This window comes from Podarcis tiliguerta (assembly GCF_965153285.1).
Source record: "Podarcis tiliguerta genome assembly, chromosome: 10".
NCBI classification, from domain to species: Eukaryota; Metazoa; Chordata; class Lepidosauria; order Squamata; family Lacertidae; genus Podarcis; species Podarcis tiliguerta.
Window position 1 is genome coordinate 64872564 of NC_139543.1, and position 26765 is coordinate 64899328.

Here is a 26765-nt window from a genome sequence, read left to right on the forward strand (position 1 = left end):
ATATGCAACCAATGGCAATTCTGTGTACCAACCTCTGCCTACTGAATTTTCACCAAATCATTGTTGCCCGCACACTTATAAAGCCTAGATTTGTCACCCTAGGGACTAGGAATCTGCTTATTTTTCAATATAAGAGTTTGAGGATGCTGAACTCTATTCTAGTTACCAAAAATCCACACTCAATCTTGGAGTATGCTTAGCTCCACAGAGGATAGAAGAAAATGACAAAAAACCAACAACCCCAAATTCACAGCCATGGATACCTTGAAAACATATCACACTTCCAGTTTGGCCCAGGGCCATTCAAATTTGAGCTTTAAGGCCATGCTTAAAATTGATACTGAAATCAGTGGAAACAAAATACATTTAACTTGAACTGCACTGAGTCCTTGGCATCTGTAGACGTTGGCTTTAAGGACTGATGCACACCAGAGTTCTGTAGCAAAGCTTATTTGAGGTACCATAAGTTATCTCTGCCATGCCTTGGGGATGTGGCAACATTGATTTAGACACCTGCCACATTGTGGTGCAATGCGTTTTGTAAAATGATTATTATTATTTATTAAATATGTACACCACCCTCTACCCGCAGGTTCCAGGGCAGTTGCAACATAAAATCACAATATAAAAATACAGAATGCGTAATAAAAACAAAACAAGCCAATAATCCCCGCTCCACAACACATTTTTAAAGGGCGTTGGATGTCAATCAGCTCAGCCGGTACAGAACGCTAGGCGATCCAGAAGATGGTTAAATCAATTCATATTGAAGATACCTTAATATAGAGAGGACTGGAAAGGGCGTATGATCACACGACAGAGAGCAGAATTTAATCGAGGGTGACAGCAGGGCTCAGCCCTGGAACTGGTCATTAAAATCTAAGCTGCACTCTGAGACCTGAACAGCATGTTTCCAAGCACAATTCAAAGTGTTGGTGCTGACCTTTAAAGCCCTAAACGGCCTCGGTCCAGTATATCTGAAGAAGCGTCTCCACCCCCATGGTTCTACCCGGACACTGAGGTCCAGCGCCGAGGGCCTTCTGGCGGTTCCCTCACTGTGAGAAGCCAAGTTACAGGGAACCAGGCAGAGGGCCTTCTCGGTAGTGGCGCCCGCCCTGTGGAACACCCTCCCACCAGATGTCAAAGAGAAGGACAACTACCAAACTTTTAGAAGACATCTGAAGGCAGCCCTGTTTGGGGAAGCTTTTAGTGTTTGATGTATTACTGTATTTTAATATTTGGTTGGAAGCCACCCAGAGTGGCTGGGGAAGCCCAGCCAGGTGGGCAGGGTATAAATAATAAATTACTATTATTATATGAACAATAAAAAAGGATGCCAATGAAAAGAAGAAGTTGGTGGCGTGGATGCCACTAGCGGTACCCCCCCCCCCACCCAGACTCTGGTTGCATACACAACAGGCATTTTAAACACAGTTCCTTCTTTCCAAAGACTCCTGGGAGCTATAGTTTGCAACTGAAGCTCTGCAAGAGGGAAACTGCAGTTCCCAAGGTTCTCTGTTATGGGTCCTTATATTGTCTGTGCGTCTGAGGATATGCCATACAACCAGTGGCGTAGCGTTGGGGGTGCAGGGGGGGCCAGCCGCACCGGGCGTAACATCTGGGGGGGCGCGCTCACACTCGCAGCTCTCTGCCCCTACCCGGCTCTCTCTCTCACTGCAGTGCTGGCTGTGCGAATCCGATCCGAGCCGCCGGGTCGCCGCCCACTGTGGAGGGGAGGGTGCCAGGCGTGCGGTGTGGTGCGGAGAGAGAGCGAGGGACTATCTGGGGGAGGGACAGTGCAGCGGGGGGGGCACAAATTACTTGCCTTGCCCCGGGTTAGGGGGCGCAAATTACTTGCCTTGCCCCGGGTGCTGACAACCCACGCTACGCCACTGCATACAACCAAAGCCTCATGCCAATCTGCCTTGAGTGCTACGAAGGCTGGAAGGCCTCTGAGATTCAGGAGGAGCTAAGCATAGCGCCTCGTTCGTCTGAGGGAAGCGCCCAGTGAAATGTGCCTGAGGGTTTGAGGCAGAGCCTGATGAAGAGGAGGCAGGGCCTAATAGCTTGCGTTCTCATGCCAAGCAGGAAAATCAACCTGCTCCCTTGGTGCTGTCCCACTTCCTTGAGATTTAAGCCTAGAGCTCCCGAGTCCAATAACAGCCGCAAGCCTCTTAGGGAAAGACCGATAGTCCGGCTTTGCATGCAGAAGGTCCCAGCGCTGAAATCCTGGCATGCTGCTGCCATTCCAGGGGAGCCATCGCGAGCTTGCAAAACAATCTGAGCTTGCAGAAGCAATACGGAGCTAAGTAGACCAATGGTATGGGAACGTAATGTGAACCTGCTGGACCAAGCCAGTGGCACATCTATGGCCAGCTAAATCCTGCTCTCACAGCAGCCAACCCGATGCCTCTGCAGAACCTACAAGCAGGACCTGAGCGCAAGAACCCTTTTCCCTTCCTTAGGGGAGTTCTTGAGCATTGTTGAGCTCCAAGAAAGAAGAGTCCACACACACACACACAAACACACACACGAAGGAGACTGTTCCACTGTCAAACAGCTCTTACTGTCAGAAAGCTTTCCCTGATGTTTAGTGGGAATCACTTCCCATGTACAGTGGTACCTCGGGTTACAGACGCTTCAGGTTACAGATGCTTCAGGTTACAGACTCCGCTAACCCATAAATAGTACCTCGGGTTAAGAACTTTGCTGCAGGGTGAGAACCGAAATCGCGCAGCGGCAGCGGGAGGAGGCCCCATTAGCTAAAGTGGTGCTTCAGGTTAAGAACAGTTTCAGGTTAAGAACAGACCTCCAGAATGAATTAAGTTCTTAACCCGAGATACCACTGTAATTTGAAGCCATTGGCTCGAATCCTACATTCCCAGAGCCGGATTTAGGTTTGATGAGGCCCTAAGCTAATGAAAGTAATGGGGCCCTTTATATGTCCAGCCGTCCTTTGTCAGCAACAAATTGTCACTGTTTTTTGCATTGAATATATGCTACATGATGATTTATGGACCTAATAATAATAATAATTTATTTATTTATACCCTGCCCATCTGGCTGGGTTTCCTCAGCCTCCCTGGGCGGCTTCCAACAAAATAGTAAAATACAATGGTCTATTAAATATTAAAAACTTCTCTAAACAAGGCTGCCTTCAGATGTCTTCTAAAAGTCTGGAAGTTGTTGTTCTCTTTGACATCTGGTCAGAGGGCGTTCCAGAGGGCAGGCGCCACTACCAAGAAGGCCCTCTGCCTGGTTCCCTGTAACTTGGCTTTTTGCAGTGAGGGAACCACCAGAAGGCCCTTGGCACTGGACCTCAGTGTCCAGGCTGGACGATGAGAGTGGAGACGCTCCTTTAGGTATACTGGGCCGAGGCAATTTAGGACTTTCAAGGTCAGCACCAACACTTTGAATTGTGCTCGGAAACATACCGGGAGTCAATGTACGTCTTTCAAGACTGGTGTTATGTGGTCTCGAAAGGCATTTGCACATAAGAAAATATGTATTTTATCAAAGTAATTAATTGTTGAACTGAAATACAATTAAGAAGAGTTATATTAAGAGTGGGGCCCTAAGCTATAGCTTGTTTGGCTGATACGTAAATCTGGCACTGTGCCCTCTGGAGCAGGAGAAAACAAACGTAAGGCAGCGTAAGGCAGTTGTAAGGGTTGGGTAGATGTGGCTCTCCCAGTGTTCCTGGACTACAAATCCCATCATCCAGCACCATTGGCCATGCTGGCTGAGACCAGGGAGATGTGGCCAACCCCATCCTTGTTGTAGCCGTAAAGACTGGGGAGGGGGGAAGAAAGAAGGACAACTCTTTATCATGTATGATCTCCAATCCACAGATATTTCTTAAGAGTTTAGCTTTTGTACACTGAATTTATGTTTAGAAAGTTGAAAGGAAAGGAGGTATTTGAGGGGGAGGGGATGCACCAAATTGAAGTCCTCTCTCAAAAACAGTTCTTTGTAGGTGTTTTGCTTTTCCCAGTAAAGGAAAGAAAAAGATTACCTTCCTTGGTTAAGGAGAGCAATGGCTTCCCTTTTCAAGGATTCTTTAGCTGTGATTCCCATATTTGCAGGGGGTTGGACTAGATGACCCTACGGACCCCCTTCCAACTTGACAATTCTATGACACTATTAAAAGGAAGAGCCAGAAAAAGATCAAGGTGGCACCTCCAGTTTTGTTCGTGATTCATGTCAAAAGGAAACGGGGGAGGGCCAGGAAATCTATACCTCTTTCTCTGAAGGGGGTGAAAAAAGCGAAAAACCACTTTTATTCTCACCAGCAGTGGTGAGTTGGTCTTCCCCAGGTGTCTGGCTTTCGCAGGTGGAAAGTTAATCTGAAATTTGTGTGGGCACTCAAAGGAAGAAGGCCCCTGGGCTGGGTCTCCACAAACACCATGCATTTAAAGCACAGTTCCCCAAAAGATAGATACGATAATATGATAATCTTTATTGTCATTGTCCCATACAGAACAACGAGAAAGAAAGAAAGAAAGAAAGAAAGAAAGAAAGAAAGAAAGAAAGAAAGAAAGAAAGAAAGAAAGAAAGAAAGAAAGAAAGGATCTACCTAAGACATTCAAAACCAACAAGCCAGGTATCCCAGGTATCCCAACCTGGTTAGCCCCCTAAAAACTCTAAGACGCCATTTTAAAAATACAATATACTCCCATAGAGACTCCTTAAAGGTAAAGGGAGCCCTGACCATTAGGTCCAGTCACGGACGACTCTGGGGTTGTGGCACTCATCTCGCTTTATTGGCCGAGGGAGCCGGCGTACAGCTTCCGGGTCATGTGGCCAGCAGGACTAAGCCGCTTCTGGCGAACCAGAGCAGCGCACCAAAACACCATTTACCTTCCTGCCAGAGTGGTACCTATTTATCTACTCGCACTTTGACGTGCTTTCGAACTGCTAGGTTGGCAGGAGCTGGGACCGAGCAACGGGAGCTCACCCCGTCGCGGGGATTCGAACCACCGACCTTCCGATCGGCAAGCCCTAGGCTCTGTGGTTTAACCCACAGTGCCACCCGCGTGCCTAGAGACTCCTTTCACTGCGTTTAAAACCAAAATCGCATTTGGATAGAAACTGTTTCTCAGGCGGCTAGTCCTAGTCTTTATAACCCTGTACCTTCTTCCAGGGAACTGGGAACTGCCTTTTAGCCCTCATGTTTTACCCATAATGAACTACAACTCCCAGGATTCTTTGGGAAGAAACCTGAGGTACACATGCAACATTGACATGCATAGCTCCACCCACTATGGGCATGTGGCCCTTGAGAGACTACCAAGCAGAGAATATGGCCCTCGAATCAAAAACCTGTTCCTCAATCCTGGTCTTCTTTAACCAGCAGTGCCTCTCCAGGACTGCAGGCATCAGTCTGTTTACCTAATCTTCCCACAACCACCCCATCATTCGAACCTGGGGATGTCAGCATTTGAACCCGGGATCCTCAGCACACAAAGCATAAAGCTCCACCGCTGAGCCATGGTGCACCCTTTAGCTCTGTATTGTCAACACTGGCTGGCCGTTCACTCCCTGTAGCTACAGAAGGAGTCTCAAGCCAGTGAACCCTTTCTCATTCTGGGGGGCAAACGGGCTACAATATGGGGTGCCATCGCAGGGGGTGCTGGATCCTCCCCACACACCCTGGGTAGCCCAGTCGCAACTGAGAAGGACCCTACACTGGGGGTAGTAGAAGGACAGGGTGACATTGCATGCAGACCCCACTCCGGAGTCGCTCAGTTTCCCCTCTCTGCCCCCCAACCCCGTAATATTTTACAGCGCGCACACGGAAACCCTTTTTCTATCGGAACAGCATTGTAAGTCATCCAAAGCGTTTAGAGAAACAGATGTAGAAACAAACAAATGTCCTATTTCCTTAGGGCCAAACGACACGGTGCACGCAGTCATGTATAAATTTCCTCGCATTCCCCCCCCCCTTTTTCTTTTCTAATCGAAAGCAGCCAAGGGGGGGGTTGGTTTCCATTTGTGACTGCAACACTGGCAGGGGAGGGGGCTGCTTAACCCTTTCCCCATGGGCTAGTTTTGAATTCACGTTCCTCCCCTAAGCTGCTTCTCTTGGTCCCGCTCCGCCAGGTGGGAGATAAGGTCTCCCCAATATCTTTCTCCTTCCAAGCTGAAACATTGGTGGGAGAAGAAGCTGGAAGAAGGTAAGCATCAGAGATAGGAAGAGCCCCGTTCTCCTTACCTGAGCCCCCTCTTTTTGCTCTGCGCACTCGTAAAATCACAAGAAGAGCCCATCTAGACCAGCATCCTATTCTCACAGTGGCCACCAAGATGTCTGTGGGAAGCCCAAGGGGGTTGCCATATGTCCCCTTTTTCCAGGACACATCCTCTTTTTCATGGGTATGTAAAATGAGAGTTGTCATAGCCATCCATGGTTAAAAGCAGAAGTTGGCAAATGTGTCCTCTCTTTTTTTGCTCCTCAAAATACGGCATCCCTACCTGATCCTGACACAGTTCTGAACCCTCACAAAGCAATTTTCCTTTGGTGTCAATGGCTATTATTTACTGATAGCCCTTCTGTGAATGGGGGGCAAATTTAGGTTTATTATTATTATTATTATTATTATTTTTTATTATTATTATTAAATTTTCTATACCGTCCTGCATCCAAGGATCACAGGGTGGTTTACAATATAAAAACACAAAATTATATAACCCAGTAAAACGAACAAGAGACAATACCCCCCCCCCCACACACACACAACTTAGTAGGCTGTAGATTAACTAGCCAAAGGCCTGGCAGAAGAGGAATGTTTTTGCCTGCCACCTAAAGATATGTAATGGTGGTGACATGTGAGCCTCCCTGGGGAGGGCATTCCACAAATGGGGAGCCACTGCAGAGAAGGCCCTGTTCTCGTGTAGCCACCCTCCGGGCCTCTCACGGAGGAGGCATACGAATAAGGACCTGAGATGACTATTACAGAGTCCAAATGGCTGTTGCTCCTTCAGGTAGACTTGGACCCTGGATCACCAGCAGCATAAATCAAAGATTTAGGCATGTGTGAATGGGTCACCACAAGTCAAACACCACAGACAGAACCAGTGCTGTTTTTCTTAAAAAAAAAGTTTAGGGGTACTCTCATTTTCTGACTCATATTGAAATACTGCCCCTCAATGAGGCCAAACTTAGATTCACAAAATGTTTAGGGGTATGCGTCCTCCCAGAAAAAAAGTACTGGACAGAACTATGACTACCAATGCGTGCACACCTCTTGTCAAAGGCATCAATCTGTTTACAAAACATTCCTTTTCAATTCGGCAAATGCCAAGCAAGCACGCAAAAAACAAGGACTGTCATTAGCATCTATCTGAGATGGAGAAAACCTCTGGGCCTCAGGAAGTATGCTTGTTTCGTTTCTAAAACCTGTAGACTGCTTTTCGCTGAAACGGCCCAAAGCAGTTTCCAACTATATTAAACATGCAATCCTTAAAATACAAATAAAAACAGCATAACACGGCACTCTAGATCTCCAAGATAGATTAACCAATTCCTCCAAGCTAAACAACAGAAAGCCATCTCAGCAGCACACCCCTAGCAGGAGGGAATTCCAGAGTCAGGGCACCACCACCAAGAAGGCCGTGTCTCACATCTCTGAACACACTGGCTAGTGGGACCGCAGACAAGAACACCCTCAGCAGATCTCAGAATGTGGATCAACTGGTGATGGGAGTTGGAGGTCCAGCAATATCTCAGGGGAGGGGGCACAGGCTCCCAACCCCTAAGCCAACTGACTAAGCCAACTTCTGAGTCTCCTGCAGTTCAGGGCCTCTTCCAAATACAAATCAATCTCCAAAAACAATGAAGATTAAAAACCTGCCGGTTCAACTCATGCCTCTGATCATATGCTTCTAATTTAACCAAGGAAGTAAGGATTCACAACTTTCACCACTGAGTGAGTCATCCATACTAGAGGTCACCTCGGACATGCATGTTTCTCCATGAGCCACAGCTTTGTGGTCTTCTTACAAGATTCCCACGCCGATTGTTATACTCTTATATTGGAAATAAGGCTATAAAGAATTTTGAGGTTCTAATAGTCAAGGAGGGCAGGTATGAATACCTGTCAGAATGAAAAGTTTCCCAATGGTCGTGAGCAACTATAACTAAATGGAACCTCCATGTTCAAGAGATAGTCTACCTCTGAAAACTAGGTGCTGGAGTCAAAGTGACTTAGTAGCCTTCATGATTTAGTAACAGGCTTCCCAAAGGCATGGATGCAAACACACTGCCTTATCAGGTGGACTTGGTACAATCCCCAGAGCTTATTCCCACATAGAGCACTTGTGATTTGTGGAACTCCAGCTCCCATCATCCTTGGCCATTGGCCATGCTAGCTAAGGCTGATGGGAGTTGAAGTCTGACAACATTTGGAGAGACACAGCTTAGCCATGCCTGTTCTGCAGTCACAGTTCCAACATGTCTGGAAATCTTCCAGTTGTTTCCAAAGGGCAAATAACAGGACAACTGGAAAAACCCTCTGGGCACTGGCTCTTCTCTCATGTCAAGTTGACTTTCGGCACTGTCGTGTCTAGGGTTGCACATAAGCACCATAACTGAACACCGTTCCAAAGGAGTTGAGTAACTTCCTGCTAAAAGCGCAATCGGCCATAGCTGCACACAACCCGCTCACAGCAGGTCTGGAGTGTGAAGCCATCCCAAGAGGCCAAGATGCGTTCCCACAATTGTGCGCATCATGTGCTCCAGACCATGAACTAGGTGACCAATTGAAATGGAGAAGGTCAAAACATGAATTTGGAAATAATAGGGTCCAATTTTATGGGACATGGATAACCTGGGCAAAATGACAGACGGTATTAATTTTGATGGGTCTGCTTTGACTATGGAGAACACTGTATACCATCCTGTGGCATTTAAAACAAAAAATGTAATCCCAAAGTAACTAGTCCTTTTGGAGTTCCAGAAACTGCGTCATGAATGGGAAACGGATGCACTGCTTTTAAATCCAGGACGCTTTCAACTTTGGAGAAAAACTAGTTTCAAAACATTCCTTTTTTTTTTTACAATGAAATGGATTCTTTTTTCATGCCTACCGCATGCTTCCCAGCCCGCCCCCCAAGCTCCCACTTTCTTCAACCACCCCCTTCTTGAAACCGCCGAAGAAAAAACACCACCCCTTACTCGATTCTTTTTTTAAATAAAAAAATAAAAGAGATATATAGAGAGACATAGAAATGGTACATAACTTGGCAGGCATAGTGAAAAAGGGGGCTTGGGCTCTCTCAAAAACCCTCTTCTGTACAGACAGATAAGACTTTGGGCGGGGGTGCCCAAATCTACTCCCTCCAGAAAGTTCTCCATCTTGGGCTGAGGAAATTCAAAAACACAACATGACAGGGAGGGAGAAGAAAAAGAAAAATAAGAAGTTAGTGCAGTTTTTGAGAGTCAAGTCACTTACCAGCCTTCTCTTCGGCTTTATCAGGGGGCGGTTCTGCCCATTCATTTTATGATACAGTCCACAGGCGTTACACAGATAATGCCCCGTACCATCTCTCCTCCATAGGGGGGTCGAGGTAGCGCCACAGTTTACACACTCCCTGCCTTCTGGAAACAAGAGGGGACACAGTTCATTGATGGACAGCAAGGGCACAAGAAAATTAACAGGCGGGAGCGGGGGAGAATCGAAAGAGGTCTTAGCAATTTCTCCACCTAGTTCAGCTTCCCCTTCCAACTAGGGCTAGGTGAATCTCTAGACTTCACTCTCTCATTTTGCCAACCTTAAATTCTTGTTCCCCACATTCCTGCAGCAGTTTGTGAATTTTTTTTAAGTTCCCATGAAAATTCATCAGCATTTCAGTGCAAATTTCTCCTGTAACATTTCATATTCTTTCTGTATAAAATTTTGCCAAGCAGACACAGTTTTGCAAGAGATTCCTCCTAACAGAATCCGTTTCCTATTGTTATTCTCCCTAACGCATGCACTTTCAGCCTACTATTCCCCTACAATTCAGGTTTTCGTACAAGTCATTTGGGTGGAGAACCACATCGCAACATTCAGGGAAGCGCAAATTTTGAAGGGAAGCCGAGTTTCCAGTTCACATATTGTTTCAGAAAGTGTGGATTGGGTAGATTCACATTAAAATCTGGCCTGAACCAAATTTATCTCCTGTCTCAACTTCCAACCCTCCCTGGTCAAAAGGCAGGCACTTCAGGAAAAGCTGGGTGCAATTAAACCATCATGCTTGCTGCCCCATTAAAAAAAAAATCTAGCAGGACCAGTGGTCAGGGATTGTGGGAATTGTGGTCCAAAAGAAGCTAGAGACCCAAGTTCAAAAACCCTGATTTACATTATGGGTGGAGCCATTTTGGTTCAGTAGTACATTGTTCATGTTGTCAACACTTTATATGCGAAGAAATAACTGAAAAATATACCCAAAACTACTATCAAACCTTCCACTTGGTCTTCTGAACATTGTATTCACTCACTCCACTATAATTTAACAGCTAAGGGGGTGGGCTTTCTTTTAGGTTCAAAATATAATAGAAAATCATGTGAGCTGGATCTGCAACGAAGCTCGCATCCACACCGTAAATTTAAAGCAGGTTTAAAACACATGGCTTTCTCCCCAAAGAATCCTGGGAAATGTGGCTTATTTAGGGTTCTGGGGGTTGTAGCTTTGTGAATACAGTTGCCTGGGTTCTTTGGATATGATTTGGATGTGACCAAAACGTTGGGTCATGGAGGATCCTTGCTCAATGTGCCGGCCAGCCCCTTTTCCAGAATATCTTGTTGCATTCCCCACTTCATCCCACAGACACTCAGCAAATCTGTGACCAGATTTGGTCAACCAAAATGGTCAAAGGCCTGGAAACGATGCCTTATGAGGAACGGCTAAGGGAGCTGGGCATGTTTAGCCTGGAGAAGAGGAGGTTAAGGGGTGATATGATAGCCATGTTCAAATATATGAAAGGATGTCACATAGAGGAGGGAGAAAGGTTGTTTTCTGCTGCTCCAGAGAAGCGGACACGGAACAATGGATCCAAAATACAAGAAAGAAGATGCCACCTAAACATTAGGAAGAACTTCCTGACAGTAAGAGCTGTTCGACAGTGGAATTTGCTGCCAAGGAGTGTGGTGGAGTCTCCTTCTTTGGAGGTCTTTAAGCAGAGGCTTGACAACCATATGTCAGGAGTGCTCTGATGGTGTTTCCTGCTTGGCAGGGGGTTGGACTCGATGGCCCTTGTGGTCTCTTCCAACTCTATGATTCTATGATTCTATTCTATGATTCTATGTTTGGCTTTCAATGAGTTGTTTGGGGAAAAGTTTCTCCTTAATGGTTGTTGTTGTTTTTTTAAGTGCTTCTGAAAACCTTGGGATTCCCTTGAACCTGCTGATATGTCCCTCTTGCACACAGGTGGTGGCAATTTGACTACATAACGATCAATGCTCACAGATGCCGTCGCCATTAATATGCATGGGGTAATTGTCTCCCACAAGATGTTGTCAGTAGTTCAAAATATACATATCTTAGTAGCTGCAGGGAGCAAATGGCAGTCTGTGCAATGCATGCTGCTTTAGTGTTTGGGTGCATGGATTTAGATGCGCAGTCACTAGAGCAACAAAATGCTTATTACAGCCCTAGGGGAAGGGCCCCATAACTTAGCAGTTTTGCATGCAGAAAATGTTGGGTTCCATCCCTGGTGTCTCCAGGTAAAGCTGGGACAAAACAGCACCCGAAATTCCAGACACCCCCCCCCCAAGTGTCCTTAGTTTTCAGGGACAGTCCCGGATTTACAGAAGCTAGTTTCTGTTTTGATCCCAGAATGTCCCGCTTTTCCTTAGGACGTCCCTATTTTCATCAGAGAAATGTTGGAGGGTATGGAGTTATGCAACCCCCAAGCCAATGAAATAAGTAACTATACAACCTTTAGAAGACGTATGAAGGCAGCCCTGTACAGGGAAGTTTTTTAATGTTTAGTTTTTGTTATGTAAGAAGCTGCCCAGAGTGGTTTGGGCAACCCAGTCAGATGGGCGGAGTGTTGTTGTTGCTGTTGAATAGGACGTCCCCATTTTCACTGCAGAAATGTCAGAGGGTATGTGAGGATTGCTGCCTGTCAGTGTCAACGACACTGAGCTACATGGATCAATGGTCTGACTCAGGAGAAGGCAGCTTCCCTATGTTCCGCTTGCACATCATCACCCCATGCTCAGAGACTGGTGTGTTAGTAACTGGGGGAGAAGGTTTAGCCTTGAAGACTGACAGACTGTAACAACTCACACCAGCAAAGGTATCCCCCTCAAATGCAGAAGTGACAAAATAAGAACAATTATTTCCTAAGGGAAGGGGGGCAAGGAAACAGCCTCCTCCTGTAAACAGAGTCCATTTGAGCATAACTGCACTTCCTTTTCCAAATCAAAGTGTGCTCTGTATTTTAATCGCAATTCTATCCAAAATCTGGAGAGAGATATGGGAAAGAGAACTTATGGCTCTCCAGAGGTTGTCCTATCAGCAGCCAGCATGGTCACTGGTCAGGGATGATGCACTCTGTAAATCTCAAGAATGTTTGCTCAGCTCTGGGACTCAGAAGCCTATCCAGATAAGGGAGGTCACTTTTCTTAAATTTGTTCTCATACCCTCCAACATTTCTCCAATGAAAAAACAGTGGAACCTTGGTTCTCAAACTTAATCCGTTTCAGAAGTCCTTTCCAAAACCAAAGCATTCCAAAACCAAGGCACGCTTTCCCATAGAAAGTAATGCAAAATGGATTAACCCATTCCAGACTTTTAAAAACAACCTCTAAAACAGCAATTTAACATGAATTTTACTATCTAATGAGAAGACCATTGATCCATAAAATGAAAGAAATAATCAATGTACTGTACTATAAAATAAATAAGACAGTATTGTAGATGGTAAAAATTAAAATTATTTTTTTTTCTTACATGCACTGATGATAGTCATAGTTTGGATGGGGTTTTTTTATCCATTTCCGCAGTCACACAATCAATCAGTCAATCAGTAGCTGAACTGGGTTCCACACAGTCACAAAAACAAGTCACAAAAACGAAGTCACAAGCCACAGTCACAAAAACGAAGTCACAAGTCACAGTCACAAAAATGAAGTCACAAGCCACAGTCACAAGTTTGTCCCATAAAACGAAGAACAAGTCACAGTAAAAAAAAAGAAAAAGCCATGCAAAAAAATAGCAAAACAAAATATCACCTCTGTGTTGTGTAGGTGCTTGGGACTCAACAACCAACAGACTAAACGGGAAGCCTCTGATTAGCAGCGGGGGACTCAATTTACAAACAGAACTCAACAAGAAGTGGAACATGTTCCGCTTCCAAGGCAAAGTTCACAAACCAGAACACCTACTTCCGGGTTTGCAGCGTTCTATTTCCAAGTTGTTCATAAACTAAGCTGTTCTAAAGCCAAGGTACCACTGTAGAGATTTCTCCTCCAACACCTCTCTGATGAAAATAAGGACCCCCTAGTCCGTACTCTCCAAAATTGGGGCATCCTAAGGAAAAGCAGGACATTCTGGGATCAAATCAGAAACCAGCTTCTGTAAATCTGGAACATAGGGACACTTGGAGCGTTTATGTTCAGGCTGTGTTTCTGCAGAAAAAGAACATTGCATAATAATGGTGTGGCCAGCTCAACACAGATGGCACCATTTTCTCAACTGATGGTAAGAACTCAGTCTTATTTGCTTCCTGGTAGCTTTTGTTTTGCCAACAAAGGTTCGTATAGTTAAAGCCATGGTTTTCCCGGTAGTGATGTATGGAAGTGAGAACTGGACCATAAAGAAGGCTGATTGCCGAAGAATTGATGCTTTTGAATTATGGTGCTGGAGGAGACTCTTGAGAGTCCCATAGACTGCAAGAAGATCAAACGCATCCATTCTTAAGGAAATTAGCCCTGAGTGCTCACTGGAAGGACAGATCCTGAAGCTGAGGCTCCAATACCTTGGCCACTTCATGAGAAGAGAAGACTCCCTGGAAAAGACCCTGATGCTGGGAAAGATGGAAGGCAGAAGGAGAAGTGGACGACAGAGGACAAGATGGTTGGACAGTGTTCTCGAAGCTACAAACATGAGTCTGACCAAACTGCGGGAGGCAGTGGAAGACAGGAGTGCCTGGCATGCTCTGGTCCATGGGGTCACGAAGAGTCGGACACGACTAAACGACTAAACAGCAACAAGCTTTTGTTTTCTCTGATCTGTTTCACTTTCCATATTGTAAAGTAAGGCAGATCTCTCCCCCATCACCACCCCATCGTCTTCGCCAAGATCTGAACCTTTCACTGGTTTGTTGGAAAAAAGCCAGGCAGCTTAACCTCCTTGCCCCACAAAACCCTGAGTTGCTAGATCGAATCATGCAAGAGCTCTGCTTCCCTGCAGGTAAACAAACTAAAATGTGCCCCCCAAAACCACAACAACCCTCAGCTGCCGATATCAAAGCTAGGGTCCAATAAGGCTTATGCAGTTTTCATGAGCAAGATTTTAAAAACTTTGCATGCATTCTTGGTGTTAACACACAGCAGAACACAGAAGATTGTATACATCCTAATAAGGTAGGTTTTACATTTGCATTGTAGACTGATAGGAGCATGTGAAAATATCCAGGTCAACGCAGGTTAACGTATGCCAGCATTAAACATCTTCCTGTTGTTAATGAAGTTTTAACATACATTCAGGAAGAAGTTAGTGTAAATGTTGTAATAAATGGCATGTAAATAGCAGTCACTTTTTGAATGGGCCAAGGAGTAAGGGACTTTTAAACCAAATTATCCTAGACGCAAGTACCTGGACTGATGCTAATGCTATTCTAGGCTGAATCAACAGAACTATAGTGTCCAGATGAAGGGAAGTAATAGTCCCACTTTATTCTGCCTTGGGCTGACCACACCTGGGAAACTGTGTCCAGTTCTGGGCACCACCATTTAAGAAGGGTGTTGACAAGCTGGAACGTGTGCAGAGGAGGGCAACCAAGATGTTCAAGGGTCTGGAAACCAAGCCTTATGAGGAACAGTTGAGGGAATTGGGTATGTTCAGCCTGGCAAAGTGGAGACTGAGAGGAGACATAATAGCCTTCCTCAAATATATAAAGGATTGTCAAATGGAGGATGGAGGATGCTTGTATTCTGCTGCTCTGAAGGATAGGACCCGAACCAATGGATTCAAGTTACAAGAAAGGAGATTCTGGCTAAACCTCTAGAACAGCCTTTCTCAACCTGTGGGTCCCCAGATGAACTACAACTCCCATCACCCCTAGCTAGCAAGGCCAGAGCTCAGGGATGATGGGAGTTGTAGTCCAACAACATCTGGGGACCCACAGGTTGAGAACCGCTGCCCTAGATGAACTTTCCAGCAGTAAGAGCTGCTCAACAGTGGAACAGACTCCCTCAGAAGGTTGTGGACTCTTCTTCCTTGGAGGTTTGATGGCCTTCTGTCATGGATGCTTTGACTGAGATTTCTACATTGCAGGGGGTGGACTAGATGACCCTTGGGATCCCTTTCAACTCTATAATTTTACAATTCCATGACTAGCAGCACAGTGCTATGCATGTTTACTCAGAAGAAGATCCCACACTATTCAACAGTGCTTAGGATTGCAACTAGGGATGGAAAGTTCCTAGGCCGGTAGACAGAATTTATAACAGTCTCTGACTTGCACTAGAGCAATTTTAAATGTCACTGCTAAGTCTTGCAATATGAGAAAGCAAAATGCGAAGATTTCAGAATAGGTGAAATATTAAAAGATCTAAGCCCCTAGAGCTTTTTTAAAAAAGAAATGAAATAAACACTGGTCAACACCATCTTTCAGTTTTGAATCTGCAACAATTGACAATCATACATCTGATGAACTGCAGAACATGAGAAGAGCTGGATCAGACCAAAGGCTTGCCTCACCCAGCATCTTCTTCCCTGCAGTAGCCAATTAGATGCTTTCAGGAGGCCCACAAGTAGGGCATGGGGACAATAGCCCTCTCCTACTGTTGTCCCCAAGGCAACAGATATTTTACTTCTAATGTGAAAAAACCATCCTGCAAGGAAAGCATAATGCTCATGTTTGACAAAAGAGGCTTAAAGACTCTCAAGGCAAATCTTTAAAAATGTAGTATAAACACTGACAACTGGGAAACACTGGCCTGTGAGCGCTCCAGTTGGAGAACAGCCTTTACTAAAGGTATCATGGGCTTTGAAGACTCTCAAACTCAAGACGAAAGGGAGAAACGAGATAAGAGGAAGGCAAGTTTGGCAAACCCTCATCGTGATCAACTCCCAACTGGAAACCTATGTCCCCACTGTGGAAGGACGTGTGGATCCAGAATTGGCCTCCACAATCACTTACGGACTCACTGTTCAAACCGTGATTATGGAAGACAATCTTACTCGGCTACGAGGGATTGCCAAAGAAGAAGAAGAAGCAGCAACATTGCCTATAACATCCTGAGTTCGAAAGCAGAGCTTGTGTCGAGCCCAATGGGAAAAGAAGTCCAGCTACACCACTCTCATCCGTGAGAAACGAAAGCAGCCTCCCCGAATGTGGGTCCCCCAAAACTGTCAAGACTACATCTCACGTCATCTCTGAGCATTGGCCATGTTGGCTGGGGATGCGGGGGGTGTTATAGCCATCAGACTGGGATTCACGTGGGTCCCTTGTTAAGCCCTGCTGCTCAGGTGAATCACCTGAAGTAGGACATTGGTGGAGCCATCTCTGCTGTCAGCGGCACCTCACATCTGCCTTGGATGAGGATGCAGTGACGACACCCACCATCCACTCCAAGCCATGTTCTGCTTCTCCCCCTCCCACCCCTCACTGGACACTGGGGTGCTGTTTGGGGGCTTCATTGGGGGTGGGGGTTTGGTGAGATTTTTTCCAACATAAAATACAATAAAAACCGAAGTAATCTAAAGGAGAGAGAAAAGAAACAAACCAAGAGGAAAAGAAAGGAAGAAGGCAAAAAGAAAAAAGGGGGAGCCATACCTTGGTTCTCAAACCGAATCTGTTCCAGAAGTCCGTTCGACTTCTGAAAACGTTCGCAAACCAAGGCACGGCTTCCAATTGGCTGCAGGAGCTTCCTGCACTCAATCAGAAGCTGCGTCGGACGTTCGGCTTCCAAAAAACGTTCACAAACTGGAACACTTACTTCCGGGTTTGCAGCGTTTGGGAGCCAAAACGTTTGAGTCGCAAGGCGTCCGAGAACCAAGGCACAACTGTATGTGTGTATATAATACCAAGCCCTCTATCACAATTATATCTTAATCCTTATTCCACATACAGAAGAGTGAACCCAGCAATCACCTGGGAGTTTCCCTGTCTTCCCTCAGCCTCACACCCTGAGGAAGATTCTCTTGCCTGCCTCTCATGAAGGTCCCTTCATCGAATGTCCATCACCTTCCCGTGTGTATCTTCATTTATTGTTGGGTGGTGGGTTGTTGATGTTGGGTTTCCGTATCTGCATTTCAGATCTTGTTGTGATGTACTGTACATGGAAATTGTTCCATTTGGTTGCATCTCTTTTAATCTTTTATTTACCGGTGACGACTACTTTGCTATGTTGTAGTTACGTGTGTTTCTCTCATGCTGTACGCTGCCATCTGAAACCACTCCAAATGTCAAAGCGGCTTTCTCAACAGCCTTGGGCTGTCGAGGGAAGGGCAAGGCAAAAACCCAGCTGAGCATACAGGGCTAATTCCCAAATATTCTTGATGGTGGACTTTGTGCCGGTGCAGAGTTAAGAAATGGCTCTCTGCAATGCTGTGAAGACAACTTGCAGCTGAGAGAGATACATGCGGAAAATGATACCATGAAATGGAAAGCTAGAATGTGCTCCATCTAGCTGGACCATTTCCAAACAAACAGAAGCCTATCAGCAAGAAATGAAGGCACTGGTGTTTATCTCCGGCATCAATTTGTAAATATTCTGCCACAATCTATGGAGGATCCCCCTTCGGAGATTACGGCCAATATCCAAGGAGGTTCCATTTCCTCTGTGACACTCTCTCTCTCTCTCTCTCTCTCTCTCTCTCTCTCTCTCTCATTTTTCAAAGCCATTTAAGCTTCTAGCCATCGACACATCCTGCGCCAGCAAATTCAGAAAGCTAATTACGTAGTTTGTGAAGTCGCCCGCCTATATATAGGATTTGCAGGGAAGATCCATAAACAGCATGCTCAAATTCGACTTGCAATTTGTCCTTGAAATAGGAAGGCTCATTCTCTGTTCAGCGCATGTCTCTTCCACCATAGAAGAAACACATTGCAGCTACAGCCAATTCTCTTTCTATCCTTCATCCAAACTCATTTTTCTTTCTCCCCCCCCCCCCCCCCGCCCTTCTCTTCTGGGACCTCTTTAAAGAAGCCCAGGCCTACAACACTCCTGCTATGGCAAAATATAGCAAATAATACGTCCGCAAGCAAAGCCAGCTGCCCATCATCAAAGACCCCAATTTTGCCTTGCTTGTGGAAGGACAAACCCAGTCTTCCTCAGCCTGGTACTCTCTAGGTGATTTAGACTACAATACCCGTCATTCCTGGCCGTTGGGCCATACTAGCTGGGGCTGATATGAGAAGGGCCTTTTCGGTGGTGGCTCCTAACATGTTGGACTCTCTATTGAGGCACCTCTGACCCCCTCTCTATGGTTTTCAGCAGCTGCACCTTTTCCAGCAGGTGTTTGGGGAAGGAGAGAGATGATTAGACAAATGGACTGCTCAACTGCTTCTATTGGTAATTGCTATTTAATGATTTCTTATGAGCTATGGTGGTGTTAAAAAGGACTGCATTGTTTTAGGGATTCTCTGTGTCACATCTGATTTTGTTTTAAGCTGTCTTGCGGCTTGTGCAAAGGGTAGAATATAAATATTCCCCCAAAAATTAAATTAAATTAATGGTCCAAAACATCTGGAAGTCACCAGCTGGGGAGGCCTGGACTAACCAGTGGTGCAGCAATGTAGCTGTTTATTGCACTCCTTGTATCCTTGTATGGCTCAGATGTGTTTGGCAGCCACACCAAAAGTTATTGCATCTCCTCTGAGCACTTATTCCAGGTCCTAGGAGTTATTTCATTTCTAACCTGCCTTTCCTTCGAGGCAGCATTCACCACCCTCGCACAACAACCCTGCGAAGCAGGTAATGTTGCAAGACAGCGGCAAGCCCAAAGTCTCCCAGGGAGCTTTATGGCTGAGTGCATAGATCTGAACCCGGGACACCTGGATCCCATTCAGATGAACTAGCCACTGCACACCACTGCCCCCTTTGCGATCATGTTATGGAGGATGGCCGGACGAAATCTTACTTTGTCAAACTGAAAGATTTATGGGGCTGAGCCAACATCCACTCAGATTAACCCAGTTCTTTCCTCTACCTTCCGAAACATCACCCACAGCCTATCAAAGCGCTCTTGGAGAGGTCAGATTGTAAAAATTAAATTTCATTAATCACTGGAAAAGAAGGTCAGGGTTAGAGATGCCTGCCTTCATTCCTGACCATGTCTCTCTGCCCTGCAGCAATGTGGACCATAGCTGTCAACTTTTCCCTTTCTTTAAGGGAAATCCCCTTATTCCAAATAAGATTCCTCGCAAGAAAAGGGGAAAGTTGGCAGCTATGATGTGGACAGTCCACAAAATGGGGAGTTATTTCTGTTTCTTCAATGGCTCGTGAACAAGTCCTCCAAGTGGCATAGCATGCAAAGGAAGCAAAAGCAATGATCATACAGTTAAAAACCCTCAATAAATCTTTAAAATCCAAGCCAGCATAAAGCCCAAGTACAGAAGACCAGCATGGTAAGATTCAGATGTGGGTCTTGACTTGCTTGGGCTATTTAACTCCGCATCCAATGCACTCTCATGACTGGTTTGGGAAGCAGTGAACCCGTGACGTCGGCCACAGTCCAGGTCTGCTCTGTGCCTATCCTGTTGTTTCTTATGAGATACTGCATATAAGAAGAACCAGCTGCTGGATCAGGCCAATGGCCCATCTAATCCAGTATCCTATTCTCCCAGTGGCCAACCAGATGCAGGATCAGAACACAAGAGCCCTCTCTCCTCCTGTGGTTTCCAGCAACTGGAATCTGGAATCAGTGCTGCCTCCAACAATGGAGACATAGTCATCCTGGCTAGTAGCCATCAGGAGCCCTCTCCTAATTTGTCTAATCCTCCTTTCAAGCCATCAAGTTGGTGGCCATCATCTTCTCCTTTGGGAGAGAGTTCCATAGTTTAACTATGGGATGCGTGCAAATCGAAAAAAAGAACACCATTGTTGCATGCATACACAACCACTGTTCATCTTTCTCCTGAAAGACCCCTTAGCTCTCTTCCCACCAAGGATTTATCAAAGCATAAGGTAAAACACATCCCTCCTCTTTCCCAAGCATGTGGCTTGATGCTTTTGAATTATGGTGCTGGAGGAGTCCCATGGACTGCAAGAAGATCCAACCTCTCCATTCTGAAGGAAATCAGCCCTGAGTGCTCACTGGAAGGACAGATCCTGAAGCTGAGGCTCCAAGACTTTGGCCGCCTCATGAGAAGAGAAGACTCCCTGGAAAAGACCCTGATGTTGGGAAAGATGGAGGTCACAAGGAGAAGGGGACGACAGAGGACAAGATGGTTGGACAGTGTTCTCGAAGCTACCAGCATGAGTTTGACCAAACTGCGGGAGGCAGTGGAAGACAGGAGTGCCTGGCGTGCTCTGGTCCATGGGGTCACGAAGAGTCGGACACGACTAAACGACTAAACAACAAGGTATCTTTACATAGGTACAAGTTTACATAGGTACAAGTGTTTGTGCGAAGGGCTGTACACCCCTTGATTTGTATATTGTGTAAACAGGCACACATACTGCATAGGTGTTGGGTGTTACATGTGAACAGCTACGGGAGTATACACCTTGACAGTGGGATCGCAGATTGCGCACGCGTTGAATGTAATGTGCGAATAACCCCGGTGTGATCAGAGGGTCAGGCTCAGCCCGGAGAAACCCGGGTCAAATCCCCACTCAGCCACAAAGCTCCCTGTGTGACTTGGGACCAGTTCCTTTTTCTCGATCCAACCTGCCTCACAGGGTTGTCGTGAGGATAAAAATGGGGAGGGGGATAAATGTAATCAAGTAAATAAAATTCCTAATTAATATCCCCCAATGAATAAAACTGGATATCCACCTTGCTTCCTCCTTCCCCTAAGAACAGGCTGGCCAGCCATCCCCCTTTTTTTAATTAAAACTTTATCTCCAGAGAAACCAGCTTTTTACAGCATGCTGAGAATGCAGGCAGAGCAAGTTTGCAGAACGATAAAGTCGTAGAGTCGGAAGGGACCCCACGGGTCATCTAGTCCAACCCCCTGCAATGCAGGAATAAGTTGAAGTTGCTCTTGAAGACCCAGGATTAGGGCCAGTTTTTGTTTTTTCAGTTCACAGCACCCTACCTAAGAACCACCAACTCCAGTTACAGCTGCTATTGTGTACAACTTGCTGGTTTCCCAAAGGCATCTGGTCGGCTACTGTGAGTACAGGATCCTGAACTAGAGGAACCATTGGTCTGATCCAGAAAGCTCATCTTATGTTCTTAACCAGTGTTTCCCAAACTTGAGTCTCCAGCTGTTTTTGGACTACAACTCCCATCATCCCTAGCTAGCAGGACCAGTGGTCAGGGATGATGGGAACTGTAGTCCAAAAACAGCTGGGGAAGTCCAAGTTTGGGAAGCCCTGCAAGGATGAGGAAGACTGTGCTCTCTCAGCCTGGGAAAACATGGGCAAGAAGGTAGATGAATGCTTCCCATCTGAGCATCCTGGAGAAATTAAAGGCGCAGACATAAATTCTGGGCGAGGAAGCTGGTAAGGCAGGCTTGCTTCCAAGTGAAACCGAACTGCATGTTCGACAATCCTCTTTTAATTATTACATTGATCTCTTATTTGACCTAGATAAACAGAAGCAAAGCAACCTCCTTAGATCCAGCCTAGATCTGCCTCTTCTTTGATGCAATCCTGCCCTCCACCCAGTTATAACAGCGCTTATGAATATTAGCAGGTGATTCAATTTCCTCTTATGACAAATGTGCCCCTGTCTGCAAAGGACTCATTCAGCCAAATGAGTCAATTCGTGGGTGCTTTCAATTGGGTAAACCATCATTCCCAGACAGACTAATCTACCTGTTCAACGAAGGTAGGTCTTTCCACAAACAGCAACTATGCCCAGGTTGCATTTTGGGAAGTTGGATTCTGAAGGATCACTGCTGCAGTTACTTAGCCAGATGGTCACTGAACCCAGAATCCCCAGCCCCTCAGCTGTTTGCTTTCTGCCCAAGAAACCATTCATAAAACCACACCTGATTTCTCAAGCCAGATTTGCTGGAGACACCATTCTCTAATCAGAAAACCATCCCTCTAATCGATTGGTTAGGCACAAGCTAACAAAATGAATTTCAATAGGGACAAAGGTATGGTTCTGCACTTAGGCAGAAGGACCAGATACACAAATATAAGATGGGGGACACCTGGCTTACTAGCAGTACATGTGAAAAGGATCTAGGGGTCTTGGCGGACCACCAGCTTAACCTGAGTCAACAGTGTGACGCAGCAGCAAAAAAACCCTAATGCTATTCTAGGCTGCCTCAACAGAAGTATAGTGTCCAAATCAAGGGAAGTAATAGTCCCATTCTAATCTGCCTTGGTCAGACCACACTTGGAATACTGTGTCCAATTCTGGGCACCACAATTACAGAAGGATGTTGACAAGCTGGAACGTGTGCAGATGAGGGCAACCAAGTTGATCAAGGGTCTGGAAACTAAACCTTACGAGGAACGCTTAAAGGAGCTGTGTATGGTTAGCCTGGCAAAGAGGAGACTGAGAGGAGATACAATAGCCATCTTCAAATATCTTAAGGGCTGTCACTTGGATTATCATTTATTTTTGGACCCTACTTTTTTCCGAAAAGCTCAAGTTCTCAAACCTCCCCCATTTTATTCTCACAGCTGCCTTGTGAGGTAGGTTGGGCTGAGTGATACAGAGTGCTTTGGGGTCACCTAGAGAGCTTCATGAGGATTTAAATCCGGTCCCCCAGTCCTAGTCTGACTTACATTCTTAAGTCAGCAGTGCAGAATTGTTCTTTTGTTAAGGACCACACTCCCTGGATCAGAATCTGTCAGGGGCTGAATGGCAGTGGCACCATCTCTCTCTCTCTCCCCTGCCAACCCTTCGTTCTTCCCTTCTCCTGCCACCCCCTTCTCTGTTTCTATCTCTCCCCTTTCTGCCTCTTTCCCTCACACCTGAAACTAGGCTGAGTTTCCTCAGGCTTACAGACTGCGAGTTACTACACCACACTGTCTCTCAGAGGAGTGGGGAGGTGAACCAAGCTGCTGTAGCTCCCTGTATCCAGGGCTTTTGAAAGAGACAGCGTGATTTCCCAGAATGCACGCTGGCAACCCTACTGCATCATTCCTGTCCTACTTGTACTCTACAAAATTATCCCCATTTTACAGAGGAAGAACTGAAACAGAGCAAGCAAGGGAGCCAGGGGTGTGGCGGTGGCAAAGCCATCGTGGTTGGAATGTTTGCATTTTGGCCTCATGGCAGTCTTTGTGGACATGGCCTCTGTTGCAGGTTAGAAGCCCTCCTGGAATTTGTTTGGGACAAATGTACAGTTCTGCACTTAAGGGACAGAAGTGTAGATTCCCTGGCTATCTCCAGCAGAACTCCCCATTGCCGTCTGCGGAGTGCTGCAGAGCTACTTTTCAGAAATGGAAAAGTACTGGGTGCATAAAGATAGGAGGGTTGTCCTTGCATTGAGGTTTCCTAGCGCACACAGAGGTGTCGAAACAAATGCACAGATGCCCGTTTCCTTGAGAGTAAAAATCAGACCATGCCATGCAGTTCCAAAGAACAAACTGGGTTCAGCTCAACACATTTTGCCGCCTGGGGCTGAGAACCATTTTGCCCGCCACCTCCCAATATACATAAGCGGAGTGGAGAGGCAGTATAGTCTTATTTCAACAGTGGCAACAGGATCATAGCAGGCTACATTGGTGATGGGGTGTTGAACTCCAACAGAGGGGGGTGGCCAAGGAACCAAGACCATTGGGCTCATCTAGCACAGTATTGTCTACACAGGTCAACAGTGGCTCTCCAGGGTTCTAGAGCACAAACTCTTCCAAGCCCTATGTGGAAATGCTGAGGACCCTCTCCACCCAAAGCTCTATAATCCCTCACACCGGACCAACAACAGAACCAGCCTACTGTGTTTTCTGCACTTAGAATATTCTTAGAGGCACCTCTCGTTTTCAAGGCTTGCCAACCGCAGACAAGTAAACCCATCCCAACCCCTGAATATAATATGTGCTCCTCATTTCAGGATACCGCCATTCCACAGCATTCCACACAACAAAAGCCTGCTAAGATGGTGTCACTCACGTTGCTGGTGGAAAAAAGGAAACACATCACTGAAAACAGCGGACAAATCAAGACACAGATTTGCATATGTGCAGACACTCATTAACAAACAACAAGTGTACTCATCATCGAACCACAATGCGTCTCACGATAGTTGGGTAAGAATGGAACCACAGATCACCTGTCCAGGTACTAACTAGGGCTGGGTGATATATCGATATATTGCGCAAAACCAGTTTGACGTCCATATCACAGAATCACAGGGTTGGTAGAGGGGATGGCCCTGAGCATCAACTAGCCCAAAATGCAGGAATATGCAGCTGTCCCATTATCAGCACCATGCTCTAACCAACTGAGCTATCCAGGATGCTGCAATATCAGTTTCATAATTTTTGAGCTGGCTGCATATCTCGAATTATGATGTGTGTGTCTGCGCACTATGCAAACATCACAATGTGCGGAAAACCGTGAAGCCAGCCAATGCCACTACTTAGCTCAATCTTTATTTCTGACATCATGATACATCGGTGTATCGCGATGTTTAGATATGTCACGACGTGGAAAACCAGATATCATCCAGTCCTAGTACTAACTGCTGCCCCCTCTTTAAACCAACTGGACAGCCCTTCCAAAAGAGAGGACTCACTCCAAGCGAGGTCTGTCTTCTAATGGAGGATTGTTCTCTGCAAAGTAGGGTGCATGGCTACCCAGACATCGAGGCATCTTCTTTCTCTGGCCCCAGTGGAGGCCAAATCCCATCAGGATTCGTGAAGCAGAATGAGGCCCTGTGCTAGTTAAAACCAGAGCCAATGACAGGCAGAACCAACTGATTCTACAGTCGTACCTCATGTTACATTTGCTTCATGTTACGTTTTTTCAGGTTGCTTCCCAGGGTGACCCGGAAGTACCGGAAAGGGTTATTTCTGGGGTTTGCCACTCGCGCATGCACAGTAGCGCTAAATCGTGCTTCGCGCATGCACACAAGCGCCAAATCGCACCATGCACCTGTGCAGCTACGGCGCTTCAGGTTGCGGGCTTTTCACCTTGCGAATGGGCCTCCGGAACGGATCCCGTTCGCAACCAGAGATACCACTGTACTTTTGTCCCCATGCTCCTGTTCACTGAGTTTTGCAAAGGCAACATGGAGACAAAGGAGGAGGAATCTGGTGGTCAATGTCATCCTCCCCCAAACTGGCTGCAGCGATGGAGGCAAAAAAGTAAAAGCAGACCGAGAGCAGTGTCTGGTCTGCTCTAATGGAGCAGACTCCATTGTGCAAGCGTTCACAAACGTTTTAGCCCATGGAGCTTGCAATTTTCACCACCACTCGCCAGGCCGACAAAACGCTTCATCTCCTTTGCACCTCTGCGCTTCAGACTGCTGTTAAACACGCAAGCAGGAAACTCAGGGTAGAGGGAAAAGCAGAAGTCTGAACCACAACCCATCACCTCTGGCAGATTCCACATCCCAATAAAATGCCAGAAGGTCGCCTAACCGCCAGCAGACGCCGCGTCCGCACAGACTGCCGTAAGGCCAAAATGCAAAATGCTTCGCCACCACCACACCCCTGGCTCCCTTGCTTGCTCTGCCTCAGTTCTTCCTCTGTAAAATGGAAATAATTTGGTAGAGTACAAGTAGGACGGGAATGGGGCTCCCCGTGTGCATTCTGGGAAACAATCCTGTCTCTTTCAAAAGGCCTGGATATAGCAAGCTGCTGGATATGGGAAGCTCATCTCATGCTTCCTCTGAGGGACAGTGTGGTGTAGTAGTTAGCGTGGGATGGGCAGTCTGTAGCCTGAGAAAACACGGCCTAGTTTTAAGTGGGAGCGAATTAAGCAGAAAGGAGTGCGGCAGAAGGGGCGGGAGAGAAATAGAGAAGGGGGTGGCAGGAGAGAGAGAGAGAGAGAGAGAGAGAGAGAGAGAGAGAGAAGGTTCCCAGCCCACCGCAGCCATGTAGCCCCTGACAGACCCTCAACAGAATTCCTGATTTATAGTGTGAGTCAGATTAGGACTGGGGGGGGGGAGAAACCAGGTTTAAATCCTCATGAAGTTCTCTGGGTGACCCCAAAGCACTACTTATCACTCAGCCCAACCTGCCTCACAGGGCAGCTGTGAGAATATAATTGGGGAGGTTTGAGAACTTGAGCTTCGCAGAGAAAAGTGGGGTCCAAATGTAATTAATGAGAATCCCATCTACTACCCCCTTATTGCAGCGGACTACCATGAAAAGCCTTAGCATTGATTTGGTGCTTAATGGGCATCCAAGCTGTCTCAGGTATATTATCTTAGGAACAGCCACCCACCTGGGTCTGTGAGCAAGTCCCCCCATTCAAATCTCACCCTAAACCTGAACTTCCCTAAAGCAAGAGACAGGCAGTCATTCCTTTGG

The 26765-nt window shown here is 46.3% G+C and overlaps 1 protein-coding gene across 7 annotated transcripts in view; it reads right to left on the bottom strand.

Annotated features, from left to right (window-relative positions):
* The window catches only part of GATA3 (GATA binding protein 3), a 76042-nt gene that overhangs the window by 12588 nt on the left and 36689 nt on the right, over positions 1-26765 (bottom strand). For 5 of the 7 annotated variants that reach the window (XM_083402279.1, XM_083402280.1, XM_083402278.1 and 2 more), the window contains exon 4: positions 9450-9595. In XM_083402279.1, the coding sequence (XP_083258405.1) occupies positions 9450-9595 (146 nt within the window). The remainder of the gene's footprint in view (positions 1-9449; positions 9596-26765) is intronic. The other 2 variants (XM_083402282.1, XM_083402283.1) reach the window with 1 other exon arrangement.